This window comes from Acomys minous (genome assembly GCF_964271855.1).
Source record: "Acomys minous genome assembly, chromosome: 11".
NCBI classification, from domain to species: Eukaryota; Metazoa; Chordata; class Mammalia; order Rodentia; family Muridae; genus Acomys; species Acomys minous.
This window is the reverse complement of record NC_140492.1, coordinates 53,758,043-53,784,145: the sequence shown is the minus strand read 5'-3', so window position 1 is coordinate 53,784,145 and position 26,103 is coordinate 53,758,043. Positions and strand designations below refer to the sequence as shown.

Genomic DNA, 26,103 nt, shown 5'->3' with positions numbered 1-26,103 from the left:
GCATGCCAAGAACTCTCACCCTTCTGTAACTAGGCCTTTGCCGCCTCACCATGACAGCTTCTGCTCTCTGTCTCCTCACACCTCAGCTCTGTGCCCCCCTCCCCTCCACACTTGCCTTCTTCCTGGGTCATAATGTTCTTTAAACTTAATTTGGTAATGTGTTTCGGGCATCGAGGCGCCGCTGTTGTTTGCAGTCTCTGCCTTGGAGAGTGACATTCAGGCCACAGTGTGCACTCAATATTCCTTGAGATGGAAACCTCAACAGCACGGCGTCCCGAGTCTGTGTGGAGCTAGCGTTTGGATAGTTCTGGTTTTGAGCCCTCACTTACATCTTTGGGACAATAAGGCAAAGATGCTAGCAACCCCAGCAGCCAGGATGGAGACTCAGCAGGTCCCCCAGAAGCCAGAGAGGCTGGGTCTCTCGGTTTAAGGTTTGCATTGTTCACATTTCCCTCCTGGCAGTCCAGAATGAATCACCCAGGTCCCTTTAGAAGGTCCTTGAAAGTCATCAGCCATCTCAGGAGTGTGGAGCTGGGAATCAGAGATCTCTGGTTCAGCATTTCTGCTTACCGTGAACCCCACTTAAAGCAAGAGTGTTAAGTCTGACAGTCTCAGGTTCAAATCCTGGCTTTGCTGTCTACTCCGTGTTGGGGCGTGTTACCTCCCCGAGGCTCCGTTTTCCTTGGCTCTAGGAGAACGGTGGTGACTGGGTATTCTATCCTACACAGGAGAGCTGCAGTATGTGTATAAACGGCTCAGTGGGGGTGAGTACCAAAGGAGTCTTCCTCAGGTAGTCATTCTGATGTGAGGCTATTGGTGTAGATGGGCCGGTGATTTGGGTAAGGTGTTAGCATTTATTAACAATTACTAGGCTTAGATATTTGCAGGGGAGCGTCAACTCGGAGTTGAAGGGACTGCAGTCACATTGCCGCACAATGACGTTTGCAGACTGTCTTAAACCTTCCACGGGCTCTCTGGTTTTCCCTGCCAGTGCTGTTCCTGTTAATAGCCCCAGGCATTCCCACTTTGAACTGTCCTCCTACCTCAGGCAAATCCCCAAATCCTCCTGACAGGACATCTGCACTGTGTCCAGCCTACTCCGTGGACCTAAACGCTCTGCTGCTTTTCCTTTGACACAGCCCCCCTCTCCCCCTCCCCGCTCTCCCACCCCTACCCCCACCTCTGTTGACCCGGGCTCTTATCTTGTCCTTTGGAGGTATGCTAAGTGCTATGCCAGCCTGCCTGTTTTCCTGGCCTGTTTTCTCTCACTGCCAGTACCTCTTGGATTCCAATTCCAAACATGGTATCCCTCTGGGGTCACCCTTTCTTCCGGTGCCAAAAGAACGTGCATTCCAAATGCAGCACAAGTGTGCCTTCCCTGCTGGCTCTCCTCATCCTGCCTGCGAACAACAGAGAGCAGGATGTGGCCGCTTCGTCGGGTGTTGCTGAAGTCTCTGGTGTCATGCTCCCACTTTCTAGCAGGAAAAAGTATGGTTTTTTGCTAAGAACTAAGTGTGAACACACTGTCTTAAGAAAGCTGGAGCCAAAGACGTTTGCCGGCGTGCTGAAGGGAGGACAAGAGCTTCGCTGAAAGACAGGAAGAAGGAAAAAAAAAAAGAAACAACAACAAACTTAGGTTTTCAAGCTTCCATGAAGTGTACTATGTCTCGGCACTCTTGCTCAGAGCTACCGGAAGCATTCCTGCCAGCAAAGGTAGAGTTGGTGGTGAGAAGCCACCTGGGAGGACAGAGTAATTAATTTCCCCCCCCCACACACACACACAGTTTCCTTTGTGGGGACAGTAGCAGAGCCTGGAGAGGGCTTAAAAGCCCCAGCGATGAGTGCCAACAGCAGCACAGTGGGTGAGCTCCTCTGGCAGGGGCCAGTGTGCAATGGCTGGAAGGCGGCTGTGGAAGGTGCACTCTATCACCTGGCCAACTGCTTCTTGCTCATGGGCTTCATGGCAGGCAGTGGAGTCTATGGCTGCTTCTATCTTTTCGGCATCCTGGGCCCAGGCTTCCTCTGCTGTGTGCTGTGGGGCTGGTTTGATGCCTGTGGGCTGGACATCGTCCTGTGGAACATCCTCCTGACAGTGGCTTGCCTGCTTCAGCTGGCACACCTGCTGTATCGCCTGCGGGTGAACACCCTCCCTGAGGAATTCAACCTCCTCTACAAGACACTGTACCTGCCTCTGCAGGTGCCCCTGCAGGCCTACAAGGATATTGTCCACTGCTGTCATGAGCAGGTCTTGACACTGGCCACGGAGCAGACCTATGCCGTGGAGGGTGAGACAGCCATCAACCGCCTGTCCCTGCTCCTCTCTGGTCGGTAAGGTATTCTTTATTGCCAATGCCTGGAATTTCCCCCCCAGCCCACACTTCCTATTTCCCAGTGTCCCTTTCCATTTCGTGTCCCCTTTCATCAAGGGAAGGAACTGACAACTTGGACAAACCCAAATAGATTCCCCCCCTCCCCAGGAGTGACTTTGCTTCCTCTTTCTTGACACTTTCCAAGAGGAAACTAGATCATGGCGCAACTTCCACGCTATCAAGGGTGACTGTGTGCACTTGCCACCGGAAGGTCTGATGAGGCCAGACCTAAAATGGACACATTGTGTGTGTGTGTGTGTGTATGTGTGTGTGTGTGTGTGTGTGTGTGTGTGTGTGTGTGTGTGATGCCTATAGTGCAGGAACCTCTCTGTGAGCTGTAGAAAACTGACCATTTCAATAAGATCGATTTGTTCCTTCCATATTCATCTAAAACTTGCTAAGCACCAGTTATATGCAAGAAATTTAAAAATAAAACAGGGGGTTTCCAGCAACCCCTGGTCCCTGCCAGGGCATCAAGAAAATACTCTATTATGTTTGAGATATCCTATACAAGCCCTGGAGTATAGCCCATGTACTGGCAGCTACAGAGAGGAAATAGCACTGTCTGTATTGCCAGTCCCGTTGTTCTATTGAGAGTCAATACTGTAATCTGAGGGCCCCATGGTGACAGAAGAGTAGCAGTGCCCACAGATGTCTCACTGGGGATTTAGTGGAGACATGTGCCCAAGAGGAGGAATGATAGTTGGCCAGTGGGTGGCTTCAGGCTCAGAGTGTCCACTTAGCCTCCATGGCAACAGTGGCTGTTGATGTTCAATGGTGGAACGCCATGAGGCTCTGTGTGTCGCGCTTGGTAGGCATTTGTGCATCCTTTGACACATCACCTCAGAGCACTTGACCATAGACAGTCCCTCCCATCACCTTGCAGGAGATGAAGCATGGGGCTAAAAAAGACGATAATCAGAACATTCTAGTTACAGGAAGGCAAAGGGGAAAGGAGAGGGCAGAATGAAAAGAGGAAGGGGAAGAGGGAAGGGCAAGGAAGGGGAAAGGGATGAAGGGAAGGGAGGAGAGATGGAGGGAGGGGGAAGAAACAACAAACTAAGATGGCCAACTACACAGTGGCGAAAGAGGCTTCTGGCGATGGTGGGGCAATTACTGTCAATAGTCATAACACCTACTTATGTCTTAGTTTATAGAATCCAAATCATTGTGTAGACTTTGATTTTCTGTTTTCGGATTCGGAAGACACGGGTTGATTGAGTTATGATGGGAGAGTTTTCATAGGGAAAGACTTCATTTATGAGTGAGTTGGCAGTGTAAACAAAGCAATGCTCTGTAGACAAGTAGGCACCGGCTGTTGCCTAGGCACTCACTACCCTGTGTCATGCTTATAACACACACAATGAATGTAAGGAGCCCGCTCCTTCGTGAGATCCATGCTAAGTGCTCCTCCTGGCTCCTCTGTTCCATGGAGGGGACCGAGGCCAGTAGAGAATGGCCTCTCCTGCTTGTGCAAGATCACTGTGAGTGTGTCATACACAAGACGCCAGGAACACACTGTATGGTGTTCACTTAGCAGAAACATGCAGTTATCATGTGGTTCTGGTGTCTTGTTTATGACAAATTTGCCATGATCTTGTATAAGACCATATCCCAGAGAAGGGGAAAATCAGGCTTTTCTTTCTTTCTTTCTTTCTTTCTTTCTTTTTTTTTTTTTTTTTTTTTTTTTTTTTTGAGACAGGGTTTCTCTGTGTAGCCTTGGTTGTCCTGGACTCACTTTGTAGACCAGGCTGGCCTCAAACTCCGCCTGCCTCCGCCTCCCAAGTGCTGGGATTAAAGGCGTGCGCCACCACGCCTTGCAAGGCTTGTCATTCTACATCGCTTTGCTTAGTATACTAAGCATCAACAAACAGTCAGAAACCAGGCCATTTCAATTTTTCCCTTGACTTTCAAGGTTTGGAGTAAGGGCTTCTTTGTTACTGCTCTTTTTTACTCTCCTTTCCTTGTCATCCTGTCTCACCTTTGCTGAGTGGGCAAGAGGGAGAAGCTTCTCTCTTATGACTCTGGGCTTTGGTTTTTAAGAGAGAATCACTGCATCTGGGTTGGTGTGGTGCTGAACACCTCTAGGGACAGAGGAGACTCTTTCTGTGCCAGGAAGTGCAGGCTCTTATGCAGACTTCCCTGTCCTGCGCAGTGTCCCCTGGAGCCCTTTGCTCAAACCCTAGAAGCCTTATTGTTTGGCTTTGACAAGGTCAGCCATCCCTTTCGATGCTGAGAGAACAAAGTGATCTTCTCAAAGCCTGGTACCCTGCTGAGCTATGCTTACTCTTTCGCTTTCATAGAGGATGCAGCGTAGCAACTCCCACATGTACAGCCCTCCTGACCAGGTAACCACCTAAGCCATTACAGGGCAAGGAAATGACCTGCCACTGACATGATCAAGGGGGACACCGGTGATAAAGGATACAGCACACCCATTAAAAACCACTTTGGTTTGCCTTGCGGCCTGGTTAGACATCAGACAAGATGGTGTCACATCTTGGTGGTGGGCTTTGGGAACCAACTTCCTTACCTGAGGAGATGAGGAGGAGAAATGATACATGCCATAGGATAGGCCTCCTTCTCTCCTGGTTTCTTCTTTCCTTAGAGATGCTTTTTCTTGGGGTTTTAATCTCTACAAACGCGCGTGCGCGCACACACACACACACACACATCTTTGTTCATCCATTCATTGTTTCTTTCTTCTTTCGTTCCCTCTCTCCTTCCTTCTATTTTTCCCAGCCTTCCTTAGATATTTTTAAAAAGATTTTATATGAGTGTTCCATCTATATATACACCTGCACACGAGAGGAGGGCATTGGAGAGTATGGGGGGTGTGAGCCACCACGTGGCTGCTGGGAATTGAACTCAGGGCCTCTGGAAGAGCGGATAGTGCTCTTAACTGCAGAGCCGTCTCTCCAGCCCTGCTTCCTCAGATATTTTTAAGAGCACTAAGACTAGAGATCCAGTGCTAGATGTGACAAGCATTGTCTTGAACTCATGGAGCCTAAGCCATTAGTAGTTATGTGCCACAGTGATTACATGGGCCTGACGTTCCCAGGGAGAAATACTAAATGTAAAACGAGGGCATGTAAGCTATGGGCCTTCATTTTCTGAGAGGTCACACAGACTCCTGCAAGGGGTCATCCCAGGCCTGAGAGAGACCAGTCTAGCTGAAGTATTGTTTTTTAAATTATCTGTATTATCAGTATTATCTGTAGGCCCGGTAGCAATCAGTTAAGACACAGACACTTGTTATATTTTAAGGTAGCCTTAGTTAACCTGGGGCAGGGCAGATATCAATCCTGTAAACTACCTCCCATAGTGGGGCAGGCATGGGATCCCTGCCTCAATCCCATGCCATCTGCTTCTAATAACTTCTATCAAGCTACCTCCCATCCATAATCCCAAATACTTGCTAATGTTCTTCATCTGGGCTGGATTCTACATTCACGCGGGCCATGTGCTTCTCCTCCAGCTAACCCATGGCAGCCTTCCTCTCTTCACTTCAGGTCTCTCTCCTCTTGGCCATCCTTTCTTCTTCCCAGAATTCCTCTGTCTCTAAGCCTCACCTATCTCCTGCTCTGCTCAGGTGGGATGGCTTTTTATTAAGCAAAAGGTAAGTCACAGAGACAGTAAACAGTAATCAGCATCAAAATACATCAGACCATCACCCAACATTTCCCCTTTTCTATTTAAATAAAAAATGCCATTTTTTATATACAGTAAGTAAGATTATAAAAACCAATAGGTAAGGCTTACATATATAATATCTATCAAAAGGTATTTGGCAACCTTGTAGAAAATATTACCAATTTTATCTTGGTAAATCTAAGGTTTTGAACCTAAATCAACATCTATTAAAGCTCAAATCTATCAACCTAAAAGTGTATATCTAGATTTAAAAGTATTTTTTTTAATTCTTAAACAACTAAGCTTAATTTTAAAATTAACTATTTGGTCTTTAGCCCCATCAGAGACTTGAGAAGGAATAAATTTAACTACCTGAATAAAAGTGAAGTGTAGGTTATTAGCTTTTACAATGAAAAAATGACAGAGACAGTTTATTGCCTGAACAGACACCCAAAACTTTTTATAACGTTTGAGCATCATCTTCAGCCTTCTGCCCTAGTATATCTGACAGACATATTTGTGAGGCAGGAACTATTGAGGACTTGTTCACCCTGTCTTGGCATAGTCTGACCACCAACTCTGCCTGTATCCAAGCTTGTCCATTTTAGGCAGAATTCTGTCTTTGGGAGAAACGAGGACATTTTTGTCTAGTGACTGTTTTGTCACACTCAAAGCCATCTCCACAAAGAGATTCTTCAATGTTCATCATCTTCTTTATGGAGGCTGGGTGTTGTCAAGAGTTAACCTGTCTTGTTGTCAAAGAATCCTTAAAACAATAAAAACATTTTAAATGCCATGTTCTGTAGGTCTCTGAGGTTTTTGAAGACCTTATCTAACTATTTTAACCACAAATATCTATAGAATCATCTGTTAGACCTAATATGTATATTCCTATACTTGACATGACCATGAACTGATCAACAGTTGACTTTTATTACTTAATTATCTTAAACAGCCTACAATAACACTATCAGACTATTAGAAATAAACTATGTATTAATTGAGCTGTATATGTACAATACTTCATATTAAAGTAGAAATATAATGTGTGAAAAACAATACCGAATTTGAATTCCATTTCAATGTATCAAAATTAAACCTACTTTGTATCAATATACAAAATTTTATATCAATGAATCAAAATTAACCCTATTTGCCAGTAACAATTAAGACCTCAAGTCCACCTTCGGTGCCACTTATTGTTTTTAAAATTATCTGTATTATCAGTATTATCTGTAGGCCCCGTTAGCAATCAATTAAGACACAGACACTTGTTATATTTTAAGATAGCCTTGGTTAACCTGAGGCAGGGCAGATATCAATCCTCTAAACTACCTCCCATAATGGTGCAAGCATGGGATCCCTGCCTCAATCCCATGCCATCTACTTTTAAAACTTTATCAAGCTACCTCCCATCCAAAATCCCAAATACTTGCTCATGTTTTTTCACCTGGGCCAGATTCTCCATTCATGCCGGCAGCCATGTGCTTCTCCTCCAGCTAACCCATGGCAGCCTTCCTCTCTTCACTTCAGGTCTCTCTCCTCTTGGCCATCCTTTCTTCTTCCTAGAATTCCTCTGTCTCTAAGCCCCACATATCTCCTGCTCTGCTCAGGTGGGATGGCTTTTTATTAAACAAAAGGTAAGTCACAGAGACAGTAAGCAGTAATTAGCATCAAAATACATCAGACCATCCCCCAACACTGAAAATAGCATGAGCAAATGTCCTGTGGTAGAGACCAGGGCGCTTTAGCTTCTCTTGCATCTCCCAAGCAATCTGTGTCTATTTTCTGGTCTTACAGTGAGTGTGTTTTTGCCATCAGAGGCTGGCTCTGTTCTTAGCTTGGTTTGAGACCTTTCTTCTTCTTCTCCTCCTCCTCCTCCTCCTTCTTCTATCATATAATAGGTAATTACTTAGTGACCATCCGTAGTCTTCAGTAATTTGCGTGCTCACACATATATCTAGGCATTCACTGAGAGAACACTCAAGGGTGCTAATATCCCATTGACCTGAACCCCACTCCTTGGCAGAACCCAGCAGCAAAGAGCGTAAGAAGGTGTAGTTTTCAGCCGAGCCCCCACGTATCCAGTTAGAACTCTAGGAGCCGAAGGGATCTGAGAACAGGCTCTCATGAAATGTCCCAGCACTCCGCCCACCTCCACCCTTACCTGCTCATCCATAACCTGCTCTTCAAAACTCAGATGTGATGTCATCTTTGAGAAGTCTATTCCCTGCATCTTCCATCTCCTTCTCCTGTGAGCCTGCTTCTCCCAGTACTCAGCACACTGATTTGCAGCCAGTTACTTGTGCGCAAGAATAAATTATTCACTCCGCTGTGAACCTGTCAAAGGCAAGGGCCAGAGTATACCCACCTCTGCAGCCCTGGGTGTTCAGGAGGCTCTGTGAATAGTGGTTTAGTGAGAAAGGCCCCGGAAGTAATGGAAAGCCAGCCCCTCCAGGTGGGCGCGTGCCACAGAGCGCACCTGTTTCCTCCTTTGCCTTATGTAACTCACTTTCGAAGAGGTGAACGTGGAAGCCTGAATTTTGTGGGCAGTGGAGAGAAGAGCCCATACCGGATCTTAATCTGTGTTTAGAGGCCACACCACATCCAAAACCACTCACTCTATCTGGACATACTGTTGGTGTGCCAGGTACTCTAAAGATCCTCACAGAATGCAGGCCCCTTCTCTGCAGGAGTAAACGTCAGGGTAGGTGCCAGCCAGCCAGCTACAGAGACAGCAAACAGCATTAGAGGGCTTGCTGACCCTGAGCTGTAGGACAAACCTGTGGTTACAGGGAAGCCCAGAGTAGTTCATAACTGTCTGGTAATGTGGAATAATTATATTCATAAAATTGTTTTTAATTAATTGGAATTCCTAGTCGCAGCCACAGAAGCCCGCTCTATCTAGCTGATGTGAGGCAGGGTCCTTTATAACAGAAAGGGATTTCTTTTCAAACTTAAAGAAAGGCGTGCGCCTGGGCTTCAGGCTGGAATAAGATAAGGTCGTGGCTATTGGGTATTCTTTACGACTTTAGGCTCTCCTGTGGCCATTTGGGGTACATCCTTTCGCAAAGTGTGGGTTCCATTGTTTGAGAGACAAGATTTTAGTTCCCAAACACAGGAATGTGTCCAATTAACCCGATGTCTGATAGTTGTCTCTGCCCAAGGCACAAGTCACAAATCACAGTGACTTAACTGCAGGTCTAAAGTCTCATGGATGCAGTTAGGATGGTGCTGGGCTCAGTGCACATCCCAGGACCATCAGTGAACGGGGTATCTGGGGTCTCATTTTCCTTATGTTGGTGACAGTAGAGAAAGGGTGATGTGAAAGTGTCCACCACCACCTGCCCCAAAGTCTCATAACATGCTGAGAACATAGAATCTCAGTTTTGTTGCCTGGTTAGCCGTGTGACCTTGAGCTCACTGTGCAGGTTTCCTGACCGTCTGTTTTCTTGCTGTAAAATTCAGAAAAGAACAATAATCAAAAAATGAAACCAGTCTACCTTACATTACCGTGATGACTAAATGGCCAGGCTGAAGCATCCATTTGCCTTTCTCACATGCTGTCTTCTTTCTCTTGCCAACATATACTATCCTGAGCACTGCTCCTCATGTAGCCTGCCCAGAAAGGGAAAAACAGAGCATCACTTTCCATGGCAATGGAGACATTCTACATCCCTGCAGTGCAATAGGGCAGGCACAGATCACACGGACTTGGCGTTGGTGTAGCTAATGAGACTGAGTAACTGGGATGTTAACTGTATTTAACTTTAATGATGCAAATCTTTTTGTTTGTTTGTTTTGGTTTTTCTAGGCAGGGTTTCTCTGTGTAGCCTTGGCTGTCCTGGACTCGCTTTATAGACCAGGCTGGCCTCAAACTCACAGCAATCCACCTGCCTCTGTCTCCCAAGTGCTGGGATTAAAGGCGTGTGCCACCATGCCCGGCATGAATGCAAATCTTAATTGAAATAGCCACACGTGGTTAGTGGACAGCAGAGCCCCCCCCCCCCAGGACAGTGGTTTGCATCCTGGATATGTAATGGAATTATTGGGGAGAGTTTTAAACTAATAATGTCTGGATCTCACCTGCCAAGATGTTTCTCTTATTGCTTTGGGATAAGTCCCATGCCTGAGGCGGTTTTCAGGAGGTTTTGTTTCCTTCCTTCTTTCTCTTCTTTCCTGTTTGTCCTTTTCTCCTGCTCCTTCTTTTGGTGTGTGTGTGTGTGTGTGTGTGTGTGTGTGTGTGTGTGTGTGTGTGTGTGTGTGTGTGTCTTACTCTAGCCCTATCTGCCTTGACACTTACTATGTAGGCCAGGCTGGCTTCACATTCATGGCAATCCTCCTGTCACAGCCTCCCAAGTGTTGAGTGGCCACCCATGAGCTCATAACACATGATCTACTACACTAGACTCATATACACATGAGCCACTATGCTAGGTGCCTAAGTGTTTTTAATAACCCCCTCCCTCCCCAGGACTCTAGTTCTGCAGTGTGGAGTATAAAGCCATGTATGAGGAGGAGGAGGAGCAGGAGGAGCAGGAGGAAGAGGACCAGGAGAGCTTAGTCTCCAGGTTTGACTGGGCCATATCTCCTTCGGCTCTCCACACTTTAGCTGGGGATTTCTGCTGGAGGATTTGTGCTAATCAGCAGCAAGCAGCGTCTACAGAGGGCGCATGAGCAGCCGCTGTCCTTTCCCATTCGGTCTCTTCTCTCCTTCTGTCAGGGTTCGAGTGAGCCAGGATGGGCAGTTTCTGCATTACATCTTTCCATACCAGTTCTTGGACTCTCCTGAATGGGAATCACTGCAGCCTTCTGAGGAGGGGACCTTCCAGGTAATAAGGAGTCCCGTGGCAGCACCACCCACGGGCAATGTCCATCCGGCAACATCGCTACCTTCCATCTGCCCCTCGACCACCAGCAAATGTGATGCTAAGAGCGGGTGGGATCATGACCTCTGCCTTCTCCATGAGAAGAGCGCCTGGGCTCCTGGGTCTGGGGAACAGGGAAGGGTGGTACTGGTCCCCAACAGGCAATCATGTCACTCGTGTGCCTGCAACTCCTCCAAAAGACTGATGCTGACAGGATGACAAAAAGCTCGTCCTACTTAGATCAACTCTTAGCGATCTCTGGCTGCAGCTCCAGCCCCCCCCCCCCCTCCCCGCAGTACACGCTGCTCATTCTGGCTGTGCCCAACACCAGCACCTCCAAACTTGCTATTGTCCCCATACCTGAAATGCATTTCCCTTCTAAAATAAAACCACCATGCTCCCCAGAAACCGTCTATGAGGGCTGCCCAGGTCCACCTTCCCGCCTCTATGCCCCACAGCTTCCTGCAGCCACCTGCCTGCTCGAGCTCCTCCGCTAGTTTATGCTGCCTGTGTGCACGTTGCTCTCTATTCCAATGGAGACGTTTCCATCGTTCCGTCTCTGTCTCTATCACCACACTCCAAAAGACAGCCCCAAGAACACAGTGTTTGCTGAACTGGCTGCCCACGAGCAGTTGGTGTCTCAGAAGACTCTCTGGGTCACTCACAGCCACGAGCCACTGGGGAGCCTGGCCACTCAGCCCCTACCATGCTCTCTACAGTCCTTAACACCTTGTGGTTTGGGTTGCCGATGGTTAGCGCGCTGCACGCACTGCATTTTCATTGCCCCACCGAGCCCCACAACTTGCTAGATTGGATATTACTATTCAACAGACCATCTAAGGTCCCAGAGCATCATGTGCTCAGCCAGAGAGTATAGCAAAGCCAAGAAGGAGCCTGGGCCATCAGAACAGTGGTCCCCTTAACCCTCTTAGGGAGCCCACCAAACAGTTCGCTGGTCCTGGGGTCTTTGTGTCTTCTCTGACGTCTACCAGAGAGTTCTCTAGCCAGCATATGTGCTAACCCCGGAACAGACACATGCCGGGCAATGCCACTGTCTGGGCTTGCTTCCGTCCTCATCCTGGCTCTGTGGCGATGCTGTCAGAGAGGCAGTCTTGCTGCCACTGCCAGGGCCACTAGCCACTGACCCCCTCCAATCACACAACCTTCGTCCTACCCCCACCCTCTCTGCTTTGCCCAGAGGCATTCTCCGGGAACTCCCTTAGGCCAGGAGAATGACAGAGCTGAGCAGCTGGAGCCAGATAGTCCAGGCTGTGGCACTGACAGGGAGGAGCAGGTGGGGTTATGCTCCAAAGGAAGGGCTGTTACCCTAGATGGCCTCTCTGCGTGGAATGTAAGCAGACTCATATTCCACCCTTTTATATCTTGAGTGTGTGCCTCATTTAGAAGCAATGAGACCCACACCCTTGCTGTTGGCTGTGTAAAGTCCCATTTCCTCTCTGCAGATATCAAATGTTGTTGAGTTATAGTTCATCTTGACCTTGCCTCTTACTGAGCTTTGTGGATTGGAAGAGCAGTCCTAGTGACTGCCGAAATCGTAATTCACAACACATTTAACTCAAGTCTCAGCATCGCATCACACCTCTCAACTGCTCAGTCCCAGCCAATCGTCTGGTTTGTGGCACCATGGCACTCTCATTTTTCAGCAAGAGCAGAGCACAGGCGCACCCCCACAGAACCCGTCATTACCTCCAATCTGCACCCCGTTTTACGGGTCTTGTGTCCTATTTACATATGCTCTCATAAAGAAAGTTTGGCAGGGGGCGTAGTGGCGCGCACCTCTAATCCCAGCACTCGAGAGGCAGAAGCAGGTGAGTCTCTGTGAGTTCGAGACTAGCCTGGTCTACAAAGTGAGTCTAGGATAGCCAAGACTGTTAAACAGAGAAACCCTGTCCCCCCCCCAAAAAAACCAAAAAAACCCAAAAAAACAAAAAAAACAAAAACAAAAAAGCCCCAAAACAAATAAATAAGAAAAGCTCAGCATTTTATCAAAATGTTATTACAGACGGTGTTGTATGCATGCAGGGACTAATCAAAAAGTAGATTTCTGGGGGCCAGGGGCACGGTGCAGTAGGCAAATGAGAACCCAAGTTAAGATTCCCAGCACCAGGACATGGTGACATGTTCTAGTAATCCCAGCTCTCGGAGACGCAAAGACAGGCAGATCTGGGGGTCTTGCTGGCCAGCCAGTCTAGTTGAAATGTCACGGGCTAGGTTCAGTCTCAAAAAATAAGGTGTAAAGCCAAGAGAGGAGGGTACCTGAAGTTGACCTCCGCAAGCACTTGCACAGACCAGCACCCACACACATATATACAAACCCACACATGCTCCCTAACACACACACACACACACACACACACACACACACACACACACACAAAGTAGATTTCCAGAGCATCTTCAGGGAAGGTCTTTTTAAAAAGATCTCTTCTTAAGTATGTGTGGCAGGGGAGTGGATGCCCATTTAGGTGCAGTGCCCTGGGAGGACAGAAGAGGGCATCAGCTGGAGTTGCAGAATGTTGTTTGGGTGCGGGGAGCCAAACTCTGGTCCTCAAGAAAAGCAGGACATGCTTTTAACTGCTGAGCCATTAGCCTCTGGAGAAGGGCTTCATAAAAGATATAAGAAAATGGCAGTAGGTTATTTAGCAACGTACAAGACTGTTAGTCTTCCCTTGTGTCAGTCACTTACTATATGTCAGGCACTGCTAAAAGAGTTTGGAATACATTAGTGAACAGCACAGATCCTGCTCTTCTGCAATTTACATTCTAGTGGGAAAAACAAAAATAAACTTTAGATATAATGAATTGGAAAATATGACGGGAAATAACAACAGCTAGTGAAAAGAACAGCACAGGACATGGTGTAAGGTTGCAGTTTAAATGCAGTGCTCATGGTGTCCTTGTTAAGCCGGTGACAGCTGAGTAAAGGCTTTGAGAGGCGACAGTGTGCACTGTGATCTATGACACAGAGGACAGTGCAAGCGCTAAAGTGCTGAGGGAGGACTGCAGGTTTCAGGTACAGAAAGGGGAGCACCTCGAGGTGGGGGTGCAGCCAGCAGAAGAGGAAGCTGCAAAGGTGTCGCAGGAGCCAGATTATATATATTCCTGATGGAGCTCAAAAGGTTTTCTAACAAGTGGGTCTTAGTGAACAGGGAGGCTTCTGACCCGAGCCCCTGGAAGGATGGGGAGGCTGCATGTGGAGCTTGTGGGGGTGGGTGGGGGTTAATGATGCATCTTGGAGCATGCCCAGCTTGCTTCCCATTGGATGGCAGTAGGGACATTGCAAAGGCAGTTGGATCGTCGGAGTCTGGAGTCCAAGAATGAGGTCTGGGCTTGGGAGATAAATTTGGGAATGAGTTTTATGCAGATAACGCTGAAATCCATTGCATGGGATAGCATTGCCTAGTGAATGTGGGGACAGAGATGTGGTTCACAAACCCAGCCTGACATGTTAAGAAGTTGGGGAAACCCTGGAAAGAAGTCAGGAGGTGCCCCCCAAGAGTGTTTGGCATCCTGAGAACCCCAGGAAGACAGTGTGTCAAAGAGGTGGTCCAGCAGAGTGTAGCTGACCTGTGGAAGCAGCACCTGAGAAGCCACTGGGGGCCTTGATTGACAGGAGCAATGATTTGCACAAGAGCAAGTAAGAAGAAAGGAGACAGTAAGTACAGTCAGGTTTCTATGGAGTTTGATAGAAAGGGGAATAAAGGTAGCTAACCATGAAAGTCAGTGAGTCCCAGAACAGCCAGCTCTACAAAAAAGAAACTCCGTCTTGGAAAAATGAAAGATTTCTTTTTAGTTGTGTGTGTCTGTGTGTGGGTATGCACACATGAGTGCAGACATCTGCAGAAGCCAGGGGTGTTGGATCCATTGGAGATGAAGTCCTAGGCAGTTGTGAGCTGCCTGCTGTGGATGCTGGGAATCAAAGTCAGGTCCTCTGCGAGAACAGCAAGTGCTCTAAGCCCCTCAGCCATCTTTCTGGCCCTGAAAGGCAAGAGCCTAAGGGGTTGTATATAGTCTCTAACAGAGAACACTTCAAAAGCCAACACCATACTTCATAGTCAGTAAACAGGCACACAGCACAGTGCCTGGCATGTAGTCCCAGCTCAGTGAAGCGGCCATCTTCACCACTTCCACCTTGTCAGACACTGTAACCCTGTCAGCCAAAGGGTTATTACAAAGTGTCTAAGTTTATTCCCACTTCTATACTATCCTTGGAATGAGTCCATTTTAATCTTAGCTTTGCTACTCGCCTTTGGTTTTGGTTTCGAGACAGGGTCTTACTCTGTAGCTCAGGCTATCCTAGAACTCACTACGTAGCCCAGGCTGGCTTCCAGTTCCTGGCCCACTACCTCCACCTTAGCATGCTTGCTCTGTAGCCTTTTCTCTCAATAAACTTCTTCCCCCCCCCCCTATCCTTTTGGTGCCTGTGCCCCAATGCATGGTTCCCCCTACCCCTCCCCGCCTTCCCCTAGTACTGGAAGTTCAACCTAGCGCCTTACACACACAGGCTAGGCTATCTCCTTCCCAGATCTTGGTTTTCTCCTCTAAGGTGTCCAAGCTGACCTTGAGTTTGTCATCTTCGCACCCCAGCTTCCCAAGTAGCTCGGATTAGTGAAAGGTCACCAAGCCTGGGTCTTACTTTCTTTGTTCTTAAAATGAACAGTCTTCAGTTGGACCTCTCTCCAGCTCACCAGGAAGCCTCCCTCCCTTCCGTCCCATTCTGCTATGAATCTCTTGCAACCATTGTTATCAGCTGTGGGACTGCAGAACGGAAGAGCCGAGGAGATGAGTTATGGGAACTGAGGCTCCCGGAGGTGACGGGCAAGTGAGCAAGCGACTGACCGCGGCTCCTCACACGGAGCACGCATATCCCAGCGCACACGAGAAGCCCGTCCCTGGACTTCCTCCTAGCTAGGCCGTACAGAGCTCCCAAAAGCAAAATACCGACCTGTTTCTCTACACTTTAAACTCTCCCCTCTCTGCTCCTAACCCCTCAGGTCACGCTGACCGCCGAGACCGAATGCAGCTACATTTCCTGGCCCCGGAAAAATCTCCACGTCCTTCTGAACAGAGAGCGCTACATCTCCCGCCTCTTCTCAGCCCTGCTGGGCTACGACATCTCAGAGAAACTCTACACCCTCAACGACAAGCTGTTTGCCAAGTTCGGGATGCGCTTCGACATCCGCCTGCCCAGCCTCTACCATGTTCTGGGTCCCTCAGCCTCAGATGGAGGGCCCGAGTCTGAGAAAGACGATGAAGAAGAAGAAGTCTTTGAGGCCGCTGTGTCCCCTGCTCAGGCCAGGCCCATCTGCATCCTGCCGACCCCCCCTTGTTCCCCACCTCCAGCTACCACCAACTTCCCTGTGCCCCAGTCCCGGGCCAGGACGCCCAGGCCTGACAGCGGCGGCACCCTGGGTGAGGACTCCACTAGTCTGGTGCTGGAGGATTTTGAGGAGGTTTCGGGATCAGAGTCGTTTATGGATTATAGGAGTGATGGGGAGTACATGAGGTGAGGGCAGAACTAACATGGGCACACGTCACCATCTCAGGATCCTATGTAAGTATGCAGAGGTGAATGTGCCTGCTCCTGACACTGCCTGCCTCTGTGTCCCTCTCAGAGGACCACTCACTGCTGTAACCCAACCCTGCCTGCGCGCACAGCAGATGCATGCTGGGAGAATGGGCTGACTGGCATTTAGAGCAGGCCAATGGGCTGCTATTCTTTTGTGCAGGGAGGGGGATGCGGGGGGGAGGGGGAAGGGCGGACTAGATTTTGCTAATAGCTAGGACTGCTGCTGGGGCTGAGAGGATTTTGTATGTGGCATGGATTTCGAGGGGAAGTGAATGTGGGCATGGGTCTGGTTGTCTCCCTGGCGTACAGATAGCTCTGCGAAGTTAGTGAGTCTTGACCAGGCAGGACTGTTAAAAATCAAAGTGATCAGTGATGGCAGGCAAATAGCCCTGGCAGGCAAATGACCCTGTCTTGCTTTCCTCTTGCCCAGTGGAAATGTTGCTGGTCAATCAGGCAGAGGCCTGGACATTGCTTTGATTAAACATGACTGTGACAGACGTAAGACAGCCTAAATTTTCCCAGCAGCCCACACACGTGGGCAGTGGCCTAGTCCTGAATGCAGGTGGCCTCCTGTGGGAACAGGATTCCCCTCGTAGGAGTGTGTACCAGGAAGGCTGTGTTCAGCAGTTCTGGGAAGTAGCTTTCGTGTTCTTCTGGCTGATCTTAGAATACTTTGACATTTTCCTCTGAGCTCTACCCAACCATGGCGGAGGCTTGGCTTTCCCAGAGGAAAACCCCACCGCCTACAATCTGGAAGGCATTTGAAGTGGCAGGGGTGTCACCGAAGGGACCTATCAGTCTTTGGGAAGCACCCACAGATTTTGAGAACTAGTCCAGGGCGGAAGGCCTCCGGGGTACAGAGGGAATGAGTTGGATGTGTATTTTCAAACAAGCTGCATACCTGAGAAAAGAAGCGAGAGAGATAAGGCCATGAGGATAGATGTTGGCTTTAGTGGTATGGAAGCAACCGTTTTCCGTGGAGTGATTCCAAGGCCCTGAAGCCATGATACCTTAGTCTAACTTTCCTGCTCACTTGTCCTCCCTCTGCCTTCCCACACCCCTTGCTTCCTTTCCCCTTCCTTGCCCACCAGGGTGAACTGTGGGTGCTCCGTGCTGCCCGGCCTGCCTCCCCACCTCCAGGGTGAACTGTGGGTGCTCTGTGCTGCCCAGCCTGCCTCCCCACCTCCAGGGTGAACTGTGGGTGCTCCGTGCTGCCCAGCCTGCCTCCCCACCTCCAGGGTGAATTGTGGGTGCTCCGTGCTGCCCGGCCTGCCTCCCCACCTCCAGGGTGAACTGTGGGTGCTCCGTGCTGCCCGGCCTGCCTCCCCACCTCCAGGGTGAACTGTGGGTGCTCCGTGCTGCCCGGCCTGCCTCCCCACCTCCAGGGTGAACTGTGGGTGCTCCGTGCTGCCCGGCCTGCCTCCCCACCTCCAGGGTGAACTGTGGGTGCTCCGTGCTGCCCGGCCTGCCTCCCTACCTCCAGGGTGAACTGTGGGTGCTCCGTGCTGCCCAGCCTGCCTCCCCACCTCTTCAGTTCACGGAGCTCTGATTTCTGCTCGCTCTTCTTTCCGGCTCTTTTCCATCCCTGACTCCTACTTGCTCCTGTTGTCTCAGTTTGTGGCTCCGAGCATCCCTCTTGCTCACACTCCCCCCGCCCCCCTCCCCCAGCCCCTACCTTTCCCCGTTTTGCTGCTTGGATGCTTAGCAGTCTGGTGCTTTCACTCCCCTTTGCCCAGTCTCTGGCTTTGCCCTTTCTTCTCTTCTCCTAAGCAACCTTGTGTCTCCACTTTGCTAGTTTTGAATCCTGACTCCTCCAAAGTCAGTACCGGTTTCTCCGAGGATAAAGATTCAAGCTGGGTGTGGTGGCACAGGCCTTTAATCCCAGCACTCAGGGGGCAGAGGCAGGTGGATTACTGTGAGTTTGAGGCCAGCCGGCCTAAAAATGAGTCCAGGACAGCCAAGGCTACACAGAGAAACCCTGTCTCGGAAAATAAATAAATAAATAAATAAATAAACAACGACAAAAATAACCATCCAAATAAAGGCCTAAAAAGGTCCAGCTTTTAGACTGTTTCCCAAACACCAGGGGACAAGCAGCAAGATATATACGAAGGAGTCTGGGACATTTGTGTCTGGCTCCGTAGCAAAGCAAATCTAGACAGAGTATACTCCCTGTCCGCTCTAGAAATCACTTCAGCCCTAATAATCTGAGGCATCCTTTTCCAGGAGCCTAACTCCTTTTGTGAAGTTGCAAGATGTCTTGGAGGCCCTGCATAAGCTCTTCACACAGTGTGCAGTTCACACCCCAGGAGCGATCCGTTGTTCATCCCAAGATGAAATCCTTCCAACTTTCAGCCCTGAACTCATTTTTCTCCTATAAAAATGTTTCCAAATTATCATGGGATCTTTCCCGGAACTGCTGTTTGCCTCCAGGTACTCCTGTGTGTATCCTGTTGTTATTTAAATAGCAGAGAGGAAGGAAACAACAGGCGGGTTTTACTTTCAAACCACAGAATGTTCTGAATGAGGTGAAAACAGTCATAACTGGTCATAATTTAGACAGCTTTCATGTGACTGGCAGACTGCTTCTCCTTGCCCCCACCCCCTACCCCACCCCACCTCACCCACCCCACCCCACCCCCACCTCTGGAACCTGCCCTTTGCCTTCCCACGCTATGGGAAAGGGCTGGTGTGGACAGCACTTCCAACAACGCCACAGCAAATGGGACCCAGTGGAAGTGGTTTGGTTTCCAGCTTGGCAGCTGGCAGAATCATCTCCCAACAAGGAGCAGCCTGGGAAAAAGATGAGAAACACCACATCTAGCCCCTGAGCATCAGAAGAACTGAGTGGTGGCTGGACCTCACGCTCCCCACTCTGTGTGCCCTGCCAGAGACAGGGCTGCCATATGGCTCTCAGATTCTTCCCTCAGAATGCAAGCTGACGGCTGCCAGCGTAGGCAAATAGCTACTGGAAGGCTCCTGGCATACACTTTGCTCTTAGAAGTAGACTCATGGGCTGGAGAGATGACTCAGAGGTTAAGAGCACTGGCTGCTCCTCCAGAGGTCCTGAGTTCAATTCCCAGCAACCACATGGTGGCTCACAGCCATCTGTAATGTGATCTGAGGCCCTCTTCTGGCCTGCAGATGTACATGTGGGCAGAGCACTGTATACATAATAAATAAATAAATAAGTATTAAGAAAAAAAAAAGAAGAAGAAGAAGAAGTAGGCTCTGGAGGCTCAGCAATGGCTGCTCTGCTGACACAGGTCCCTGGTAGCTCAGCAATGGCTGCTCTGCTGGCAGAGGTCCCTGGTAGCTCAGCAATGGCTGCTCTGCTGACACAGGTCCCTGGTGGCTCAGCAATGGCAGCTCTGCTGGCAGAGGTCCCTGGTGGCTCAGCAATGGCTGCTCTGCTGGCAGAGGCCCCTGGTGGCTCAGCAATGGCTGCTCTGCTGGCAGAGGCCCCAGGAGGCTCAGCAATGGCTGCTCTGCTGGCAGAGGCCCCTGGTGGCTCAGCAATGGCTGCTCTGCTGGCAGAGGCCCCTGCGTGGGTCAGGTCCAGGACAGCAGTCTTCCCTGCTCAGGTCATTCTTCCAGCTCTGCTCTGCAGGCCTCAGCTTCCCACCCGTCTCTTTGTAGAAGTGAAAGGCAGTGTCTTACAAAGCCTGTTGTTTCAGCGCAGGGTTGGGGTGGGTTTTCTTCATCAACCACCCCTTAGTTAGGGTTTTGACTGTTGTGATGAAACACCATGACCAAAGGAACCTGGGGAGGAAAGGGTTTATTTCACGTACACTTCCATATTGCTGTTCATCATCAAAGGAAGTCAGGACGGGAAGCCAACCAGGGCAGGAACCTGGAGGCAGGAGCTGGTGCAGAGACTATGGAGGGGTGCAGCTTACTGGCTTGCTCCTCATGGCTTGTTCAGCCTACTTTCTTGTAGAACCCAGCCAGGACCACCAGCCCAGGCATGGCCCCACCCACAATGTGCTGGGCCCTCCCCCACTGATCACTAATTAAGAAAATGTCTTACAGGCTTGCCTATAACCCAATTTTATGGAAGCTAGTTTTCTTTCTTTCTTTCTTTCTTTCTTTCTTTTAAATTGAGGTTGCCTCCTCTCAGATGCCTTCAGCCCGTGTCAAGTTGACATAAGACTAGCCAGCACAACCCATGAGCATTAGGCAGGAAGCAGGGAACTTTAGGAAGTGGCAGCGGAGGACGGCTCCATCTCTCACCTATAGCCTGAGAGAATGGGGCCAGATAACTTCAGAAGTGACCGACCCCTCCATATTCAAGAACGAAAGTACTGAAAGGCACAACTGCTCATGCTGGTCACTGGGCACAGTTAAGACTGGGGTTGGCAGAGGAAATGGAAACCTGCAAGCGTCCTGTGATGCTTGGCAAACCCTCTGGAGCTAGGCGCTGACACTCTTCTTTTGTTTCTTTCCACAGCTTCTAGAAGTCCTCTCCAGAACTCTTCTCAAGTTAAGTCCAGGGCACAGGCCCCTTTGGCTCCAATTCACACCCCTGAGCTCTAAGGACCACAGAGCTGCGCCCTCTGTGGCCAGGCGGCTCCTTCCATGTTCCCTGGATGGACACTTGTACTCACTCCCCTCCACTTACCCTCCAGAAAGATCTGGAGCAATATGAGGATGGGCATGACATGCCAGGACCGCACCTCAACTGCCTCGAGGATGTCATGGAGACGCTCACCACCTTGAGCCTTCCTCACAGGAGGAGGGGTCCAGAGGCACCAGGCCTGACTCCATCTTTTATGGGTTGCAGGTCCTTGGCAGGTTGTGTAGCCCCTGAGCCTGGTCTGTCAAGTACGGCTATGAATTGACGTCACAGGATTGTTGTGAGGACGTCACAGGATTGTTGTGAGGACCCCGTGAGCTGATTGGGTAAAGCACCTGTGATGTGGTGTGGCATGAGCAAACATTCAATAAAGCACTCCACTCACCTCCCTACGTTGTTGCTTTAAATTGTCTGAAAGAATCCATTGGCTTTTACCCATGGTTATTTTTTGTTCCCAACATTGTTTCAATTGAAATAGAAACTTTAAAACCCTAATTTTCCCTTTAACCTTTCATTTTAGAATACAAATAACTGTGTCCTGTTTATGAATCTAGCATTAAAAGATAGTTCTTAGAAGCTAGTTAGCTTTCCTTCCTTAAACATTTAAAAGTGGCTTACACGTTGGATATAGTCTGCTCTCTTTTTATCTATTTATTTTGATTGAGACAATATCTCATGACTACAGCTGAGGCTGGCCTTGAACTTGCAATCCTCCTGCCTCCCCATCTGAAATGGTAGGGTTACAGGCATACATCACCATACCTTGCTGAATATACTCTACTTCGGTTTTTCTTGAAAACCTCACTGTGTGTTCTGCTTACCTAATGCCGTGTGATCCTGTCCCTAATCCAGTGGCTTAAAATCGTTGTAATTCTTGTTTTGCTCACAAAGTGGGGAGCTCTCTGAGGCAGGTAGCTGGGGCTCACCCAGCTCCATGCGATTTCTCATATTAATTGCTTTCAGCGTGTGCTTGGAGCAGGAGTCATCTCAGAGGCCTCTTCACTCAACCTGCCTAGGGTGAGACAAAGCAGACTCAAACAGCTGAGGACTAACCAGCTGGGGGCCAGGCTCCTTTCCCAGTGGTTGACTCTTGCTGCCACGTAGCTCTCTGGCGTGCAAACACACCACGATGAACTCGTGCATTCTTCTATCGATAAGCATTTGGATTGCTTTCAGCCTGTCATGAATAAAACAGTGTTTCTGTGGACATCCTTCTAATACACTTTGGTATGCATATATGTGCATTTCTTGAGCATATACCTAGGAGTGGTGGCATCGGGTATTTAGTGTGTACATGTTCAACTACAGTGGATTCTACCAAATAGTTTTCTTAAGTGGTTATACTGACTCACATTCCTTTCAGCAATGCTAGAGAGTTCCTCTCAAGTAGTCATGATTTTTTTTTTCCTAATCTTTGCCTTTTGGGTATGCATAGCAGCATTTTTTATTTTATTTTATTTTATTTTATTTTGTGGATACAGTTTTCTTCTTCCTGGCGAATACTAAGGTTGAGTACTTTTTCTTTTCTTCTTCCCCCCATCCCCATTTTCTTGGCTAGCTTGGAAACTAGCAACCCTCCTCATAGCTGGGGTTAAAGTGCTGGGGCACCTAGCTTGTTACATGGCTGCTGGAATGTAAATTCCACACTTGGTGGGGGCGTTAGTTACTGAAATGGTTATTCTAACCCTTACACATGCATCTGTCACCACTTTGGTCATAAACCAAATGCCCCTGTACCCACAGCTCTTCCTGGAACTGGGCTATTATTACTCTGTTTCTTTACTAGCCCTGTGCTACACCCAGCCCTCTCTGCTCTGTTTCTATCCCTTAGTAACAGCATTTTATTGTGGCAACTGTAGTGTTCTAGTAAGTTCTGAAAGCTGGCCACCTAACTGTTCCTTGGGTCTTGGTTCTTATAGGTATTTCCCTTTACACATCTATATAAGCTATTTACAGCCAACATGCCAATTTCAAAGCATAAGTAGATCAAGTGTGGAAAACTGTTGTCTTTACAACACTGATTTTTAAATCTCTGAATATAGTTTAGCATTTCATTAACATTAGTCTCCTTTATTTTCTCACAATCATTTTTGTTGCCCAAGTTTAAGTCCTAGCCTTGTATATTTTTATAGCTACTTGATGAATTTGATATGATTATAAATATTATCATTAAATACTTTTTGCTTTCTGATTGTCCATTGCTGCTTATATACTACAACTAACTTTCATAACTTTATCTTCCACCCAGTAGTTATGATTAGTACATGTACTAATTCTTGTCATGGATCTATACATTCTACAAGATTTTCCAAGATAAAATTGTGTTATCTGTGACTACTGTCAGGATTTTTTTTCTTCATTCCTGACCCCTTCTTCCCATTCCTTTCTCTTTTCCTTTCTGATACCTATTTTGTGAGGTAGGACCTTTAGTTCAGGGACAGAGTAAATGGCAGAAGGCATTTTCCTTTTCCACTTATCTATGGGAAAAGACTTTTGATATTTTGTTACTAGTCTGAGGGGTGCTGCTATTATTCTTTGCTTTAAAAAACAAACAACAACAACCTAGACACACAAACAAAAACAGAGGCTTACAGTATTGCCAAGCACTGACCTCCCCGTATCTGCCTCCTGGGTGTTGCTGTCACAGGCAAGCTTTGCATCCAGCTGTTAGCCAGTTCTTATGGTGTTTTTTGGTTTTCTTTTTCAGATGAAAGCTCCCTATACTCCTGTTGATCTTATTGAATGGTTTTCTTTATTTTTTATTCTTATTTCTTTGTTTTGTGGTGTTTCTGTTGAGGGTTTCATGTAGCTCAGGCTGGGCCGAAACTTGCTAGGAACCCAAAGATGGCCTTAAAATCCTCCCGCCTGCACTTCCCAAATGCTGAGATTCTTGGCCTACGTCACCACACCAGGCGCACACATTTAGTAAAATTACTTTCCTCCTTTATTCTGTTAACACTGTAAATTCAACAAATAGAGATACACATTTTTTTTTTAAACAAAGCAAATAAACAGACCAAAAACTGCTTGCATTCCTGGAATGACTCTATCTTACTCCTGGAATAAACTCAGCTTTATTATGATATTTTCATGTATTTCTGGACATGGTTTGAGAGCCTTTTGCATCTGTGTATCTGGTAATGTCAGGTTTGAGGATCCAAACGGCCTTCGCTTTATAACATGAGCTGAGCTCACGCTCCCTCTCCTTCCCTTTCTCCTTCCGCCCATTTTCTGGAAGGGATACTTAAATCAAGCATAATGGTTTTTTGTTTTGTTTTGGTTTTTCTCTGTTAGCTTTGGCTGTCCTGGACTCGATTTTGTAGACCAGGCTGGCCTCGAACTCACAGTGATCGTCTGCCTCTGCCTCCCAAGTGCTGGGATGCAAGGCGGCACACCACCACGCCCGGCTCAAGCATAGTGTTTTAATCCCACCCAACCCCTCACCCTTTGCTCACCCTGTCTTTCTCTTTGCTCACTTGTTCATGCCCCAAACCTTAAAGGCTTCTTGTCGTGCTGCCAGTTCTGTCTTCAGACTATATCCCACCCCTCTCCTCTGTAATCACTAACACCAAGCCACCAGTACAGGAATTAGACTCCCTGAAGGGAACTGCTCAGCTGTCCCTCCTCCCCACAGCAAATGCTCATTTGGATGTTGGATGTCCTCACCACGGTGAGCAAGACTGCAGGGAACACACTGAGCTAGACCACTCCGTGGGTACAAAGAACAGTTTATCGGGGATCAAACTGCCAAGACTTTGGTTGGGAGGAGCAAAATGGTGGGAAAGAAAGTGGATGTTATGTGAGTCAGCAGGGTGGGCAAGAGTCTTTGAGCTTACACTGTTCTGATTGGCTAGGAACTAGATGCCCTTGGCCAAGGTAATTGGCCTTAGGGGCAGATTAAGGAATTAAGGGAGATTCTTGGTAAACAGAAACATGCCTTGTGAGCTCTGATTTTCTGGTCAACAGAAACCCAACTTTCAGGCTTCTGTTTACCCAATAACAATCCTTCGTTTATGCAGCCAAAGGCCTTTTGTTTAGGACATTGTCACTAGTACTGCCATTTTGTTGCCCTGCTTTGTACCGAATAACCAAAATGAAAATAAATAAACATGCATGAGAATTCATTATTCTCCGGTTCAAAATGTATAATGATTTTCTATTCCACTTGCATACACTCTGGACCTCTTTCTGGTATGGCATTAGTCAGCCTAGCTCACTTACTGGCAAAAGGCTTGTTCACTTAGAGGCCCTGTGACTCACGGGGGCGTCTACCTGTCTTTCTGCAGTTCAGTGATTATGCCGGTTTTGATCATTGGGTGCTGTCATCTGTGGGAAGAAAAGGCTGGTCCTGTGCTCTTTCTCCTGTTTTGAGCTGGAAATACTTGCTACCATTCATTGATTAGGCCTTGTCACAGCGACCCAGTTAATAATCAGCCTTGGCTTTATTGATCACAGGAGCAAGCAGAAACTATAGAAAGGCAAATGGATTGATCACCAGGCAATTTCTACCCTGTAGTCTTCCCTAACTGTGCCCCGCCCATCTGCAGTCTAGCGCATGCTCATCCCCACCCACAGGGGTCCAGCCGGGCTAACCTTGTCTTTAAGGCCTTTATGGTTGTTCTTTGGCCTAAATGCTTTCACTTATACTTTCTCTCGACTGGCATCTTCTTATCTGAGCCTCACAGGAGATGTCACCAGCCCAGCAGAGAGGCCCATCTCACTTCACCACCATCCTATGTCCTCTTGCCCTACTTAGCCATCAGGAGCCCTGTTTCCTTTCCCCTCCCCCTTTAGGTTTTCAGTTTTATGCTTGATAGAACTTAGGTGTCCCCTATAGCTCCTGTGCTGTTTCTAATTTTTTTTTTCTGAAATAAGATTGTTTTATATTGTGTCTCTTTCATGTACATTTAATAATTTTTTTTAAATGTCCCCTCCAAAAAATAAAATAAATTTAAATAGGTCCCTGTTAATCTTAAGAGAGTCTTAACAACTCTTGATGGCCTCTGTGTGTGTGTGTGTGTGTGTGTGTGTGTGTGTGTGTGTGTGTTTAATTCTCTTACTTATTAC

The 26,103-nt window shown here is 48.1% G+C and overlaps 1 protein-coding gene across 2 annotated transcripts; it reads left to right on the top strand.

The window, feature by feature from the left end:
- The first annotated feature begins 1,314 nt into the window (after positions 1-1,314).
- Positions 1,315-21,319, top strand: POPDC2 (popeye domain cAMP effector 2). Of its 2 annotated transcripts, XM_084800478.1 has the most exons (4): positions 1,316-2,328; positions 10,726-10,834; positions 15,886-16,303; positions 20,911-21,319. In XM_084800478.1, the coding sequence occupies exons 1-4, from the start codon at positions 1,838-1,840 to the stop codon at positions 20,994-20,996; spliced, it is 1,104 nt and encodes a 367-aa protein (XP_084656604.1). In that variant the 5' UTR covers positions 1,316-1,837; the 3' UTR covers positions 20,997-21,319. The 2 variants fall into 2 exon arrangements, with proteins under 2 accessions (XP_084656603.1, XP_084656604.1); XM_084800477.1 differs by lacking the exon at positions 20,911-21,319 and having other exon boundaries at positions 1,315-2,328; positions 15,886-16,441.
- Positions 21,320-26,103: the final 4,784 nt, after the last annotated feature.

Bases quoted from the DNA above. Each gene is read 5' to 3' on its own strand.
- POPDC2 (XM_084800477.1), top strand. From the start codon at position 1,838: ATGAGTGCCAACAGCAGCACAGTGGGTGAGCTCCTCTGGCAGGGGCCA. The intron at 2,329-10,725 runs GTAAGGTATTCT...TCCTTCTGTCAG, and splicing joins TCCCTGCTCCTCTCTGGTCG to GGTTCGAGTGAGCCAGGATG. The intron at 10,835-15,885 runs GTAATAAGGAGT...CTAACCCCTCAG, and splicing joins CTGAGGAGGGGACCTTCCAG to GTCACGCTGACCGCCGAGAC.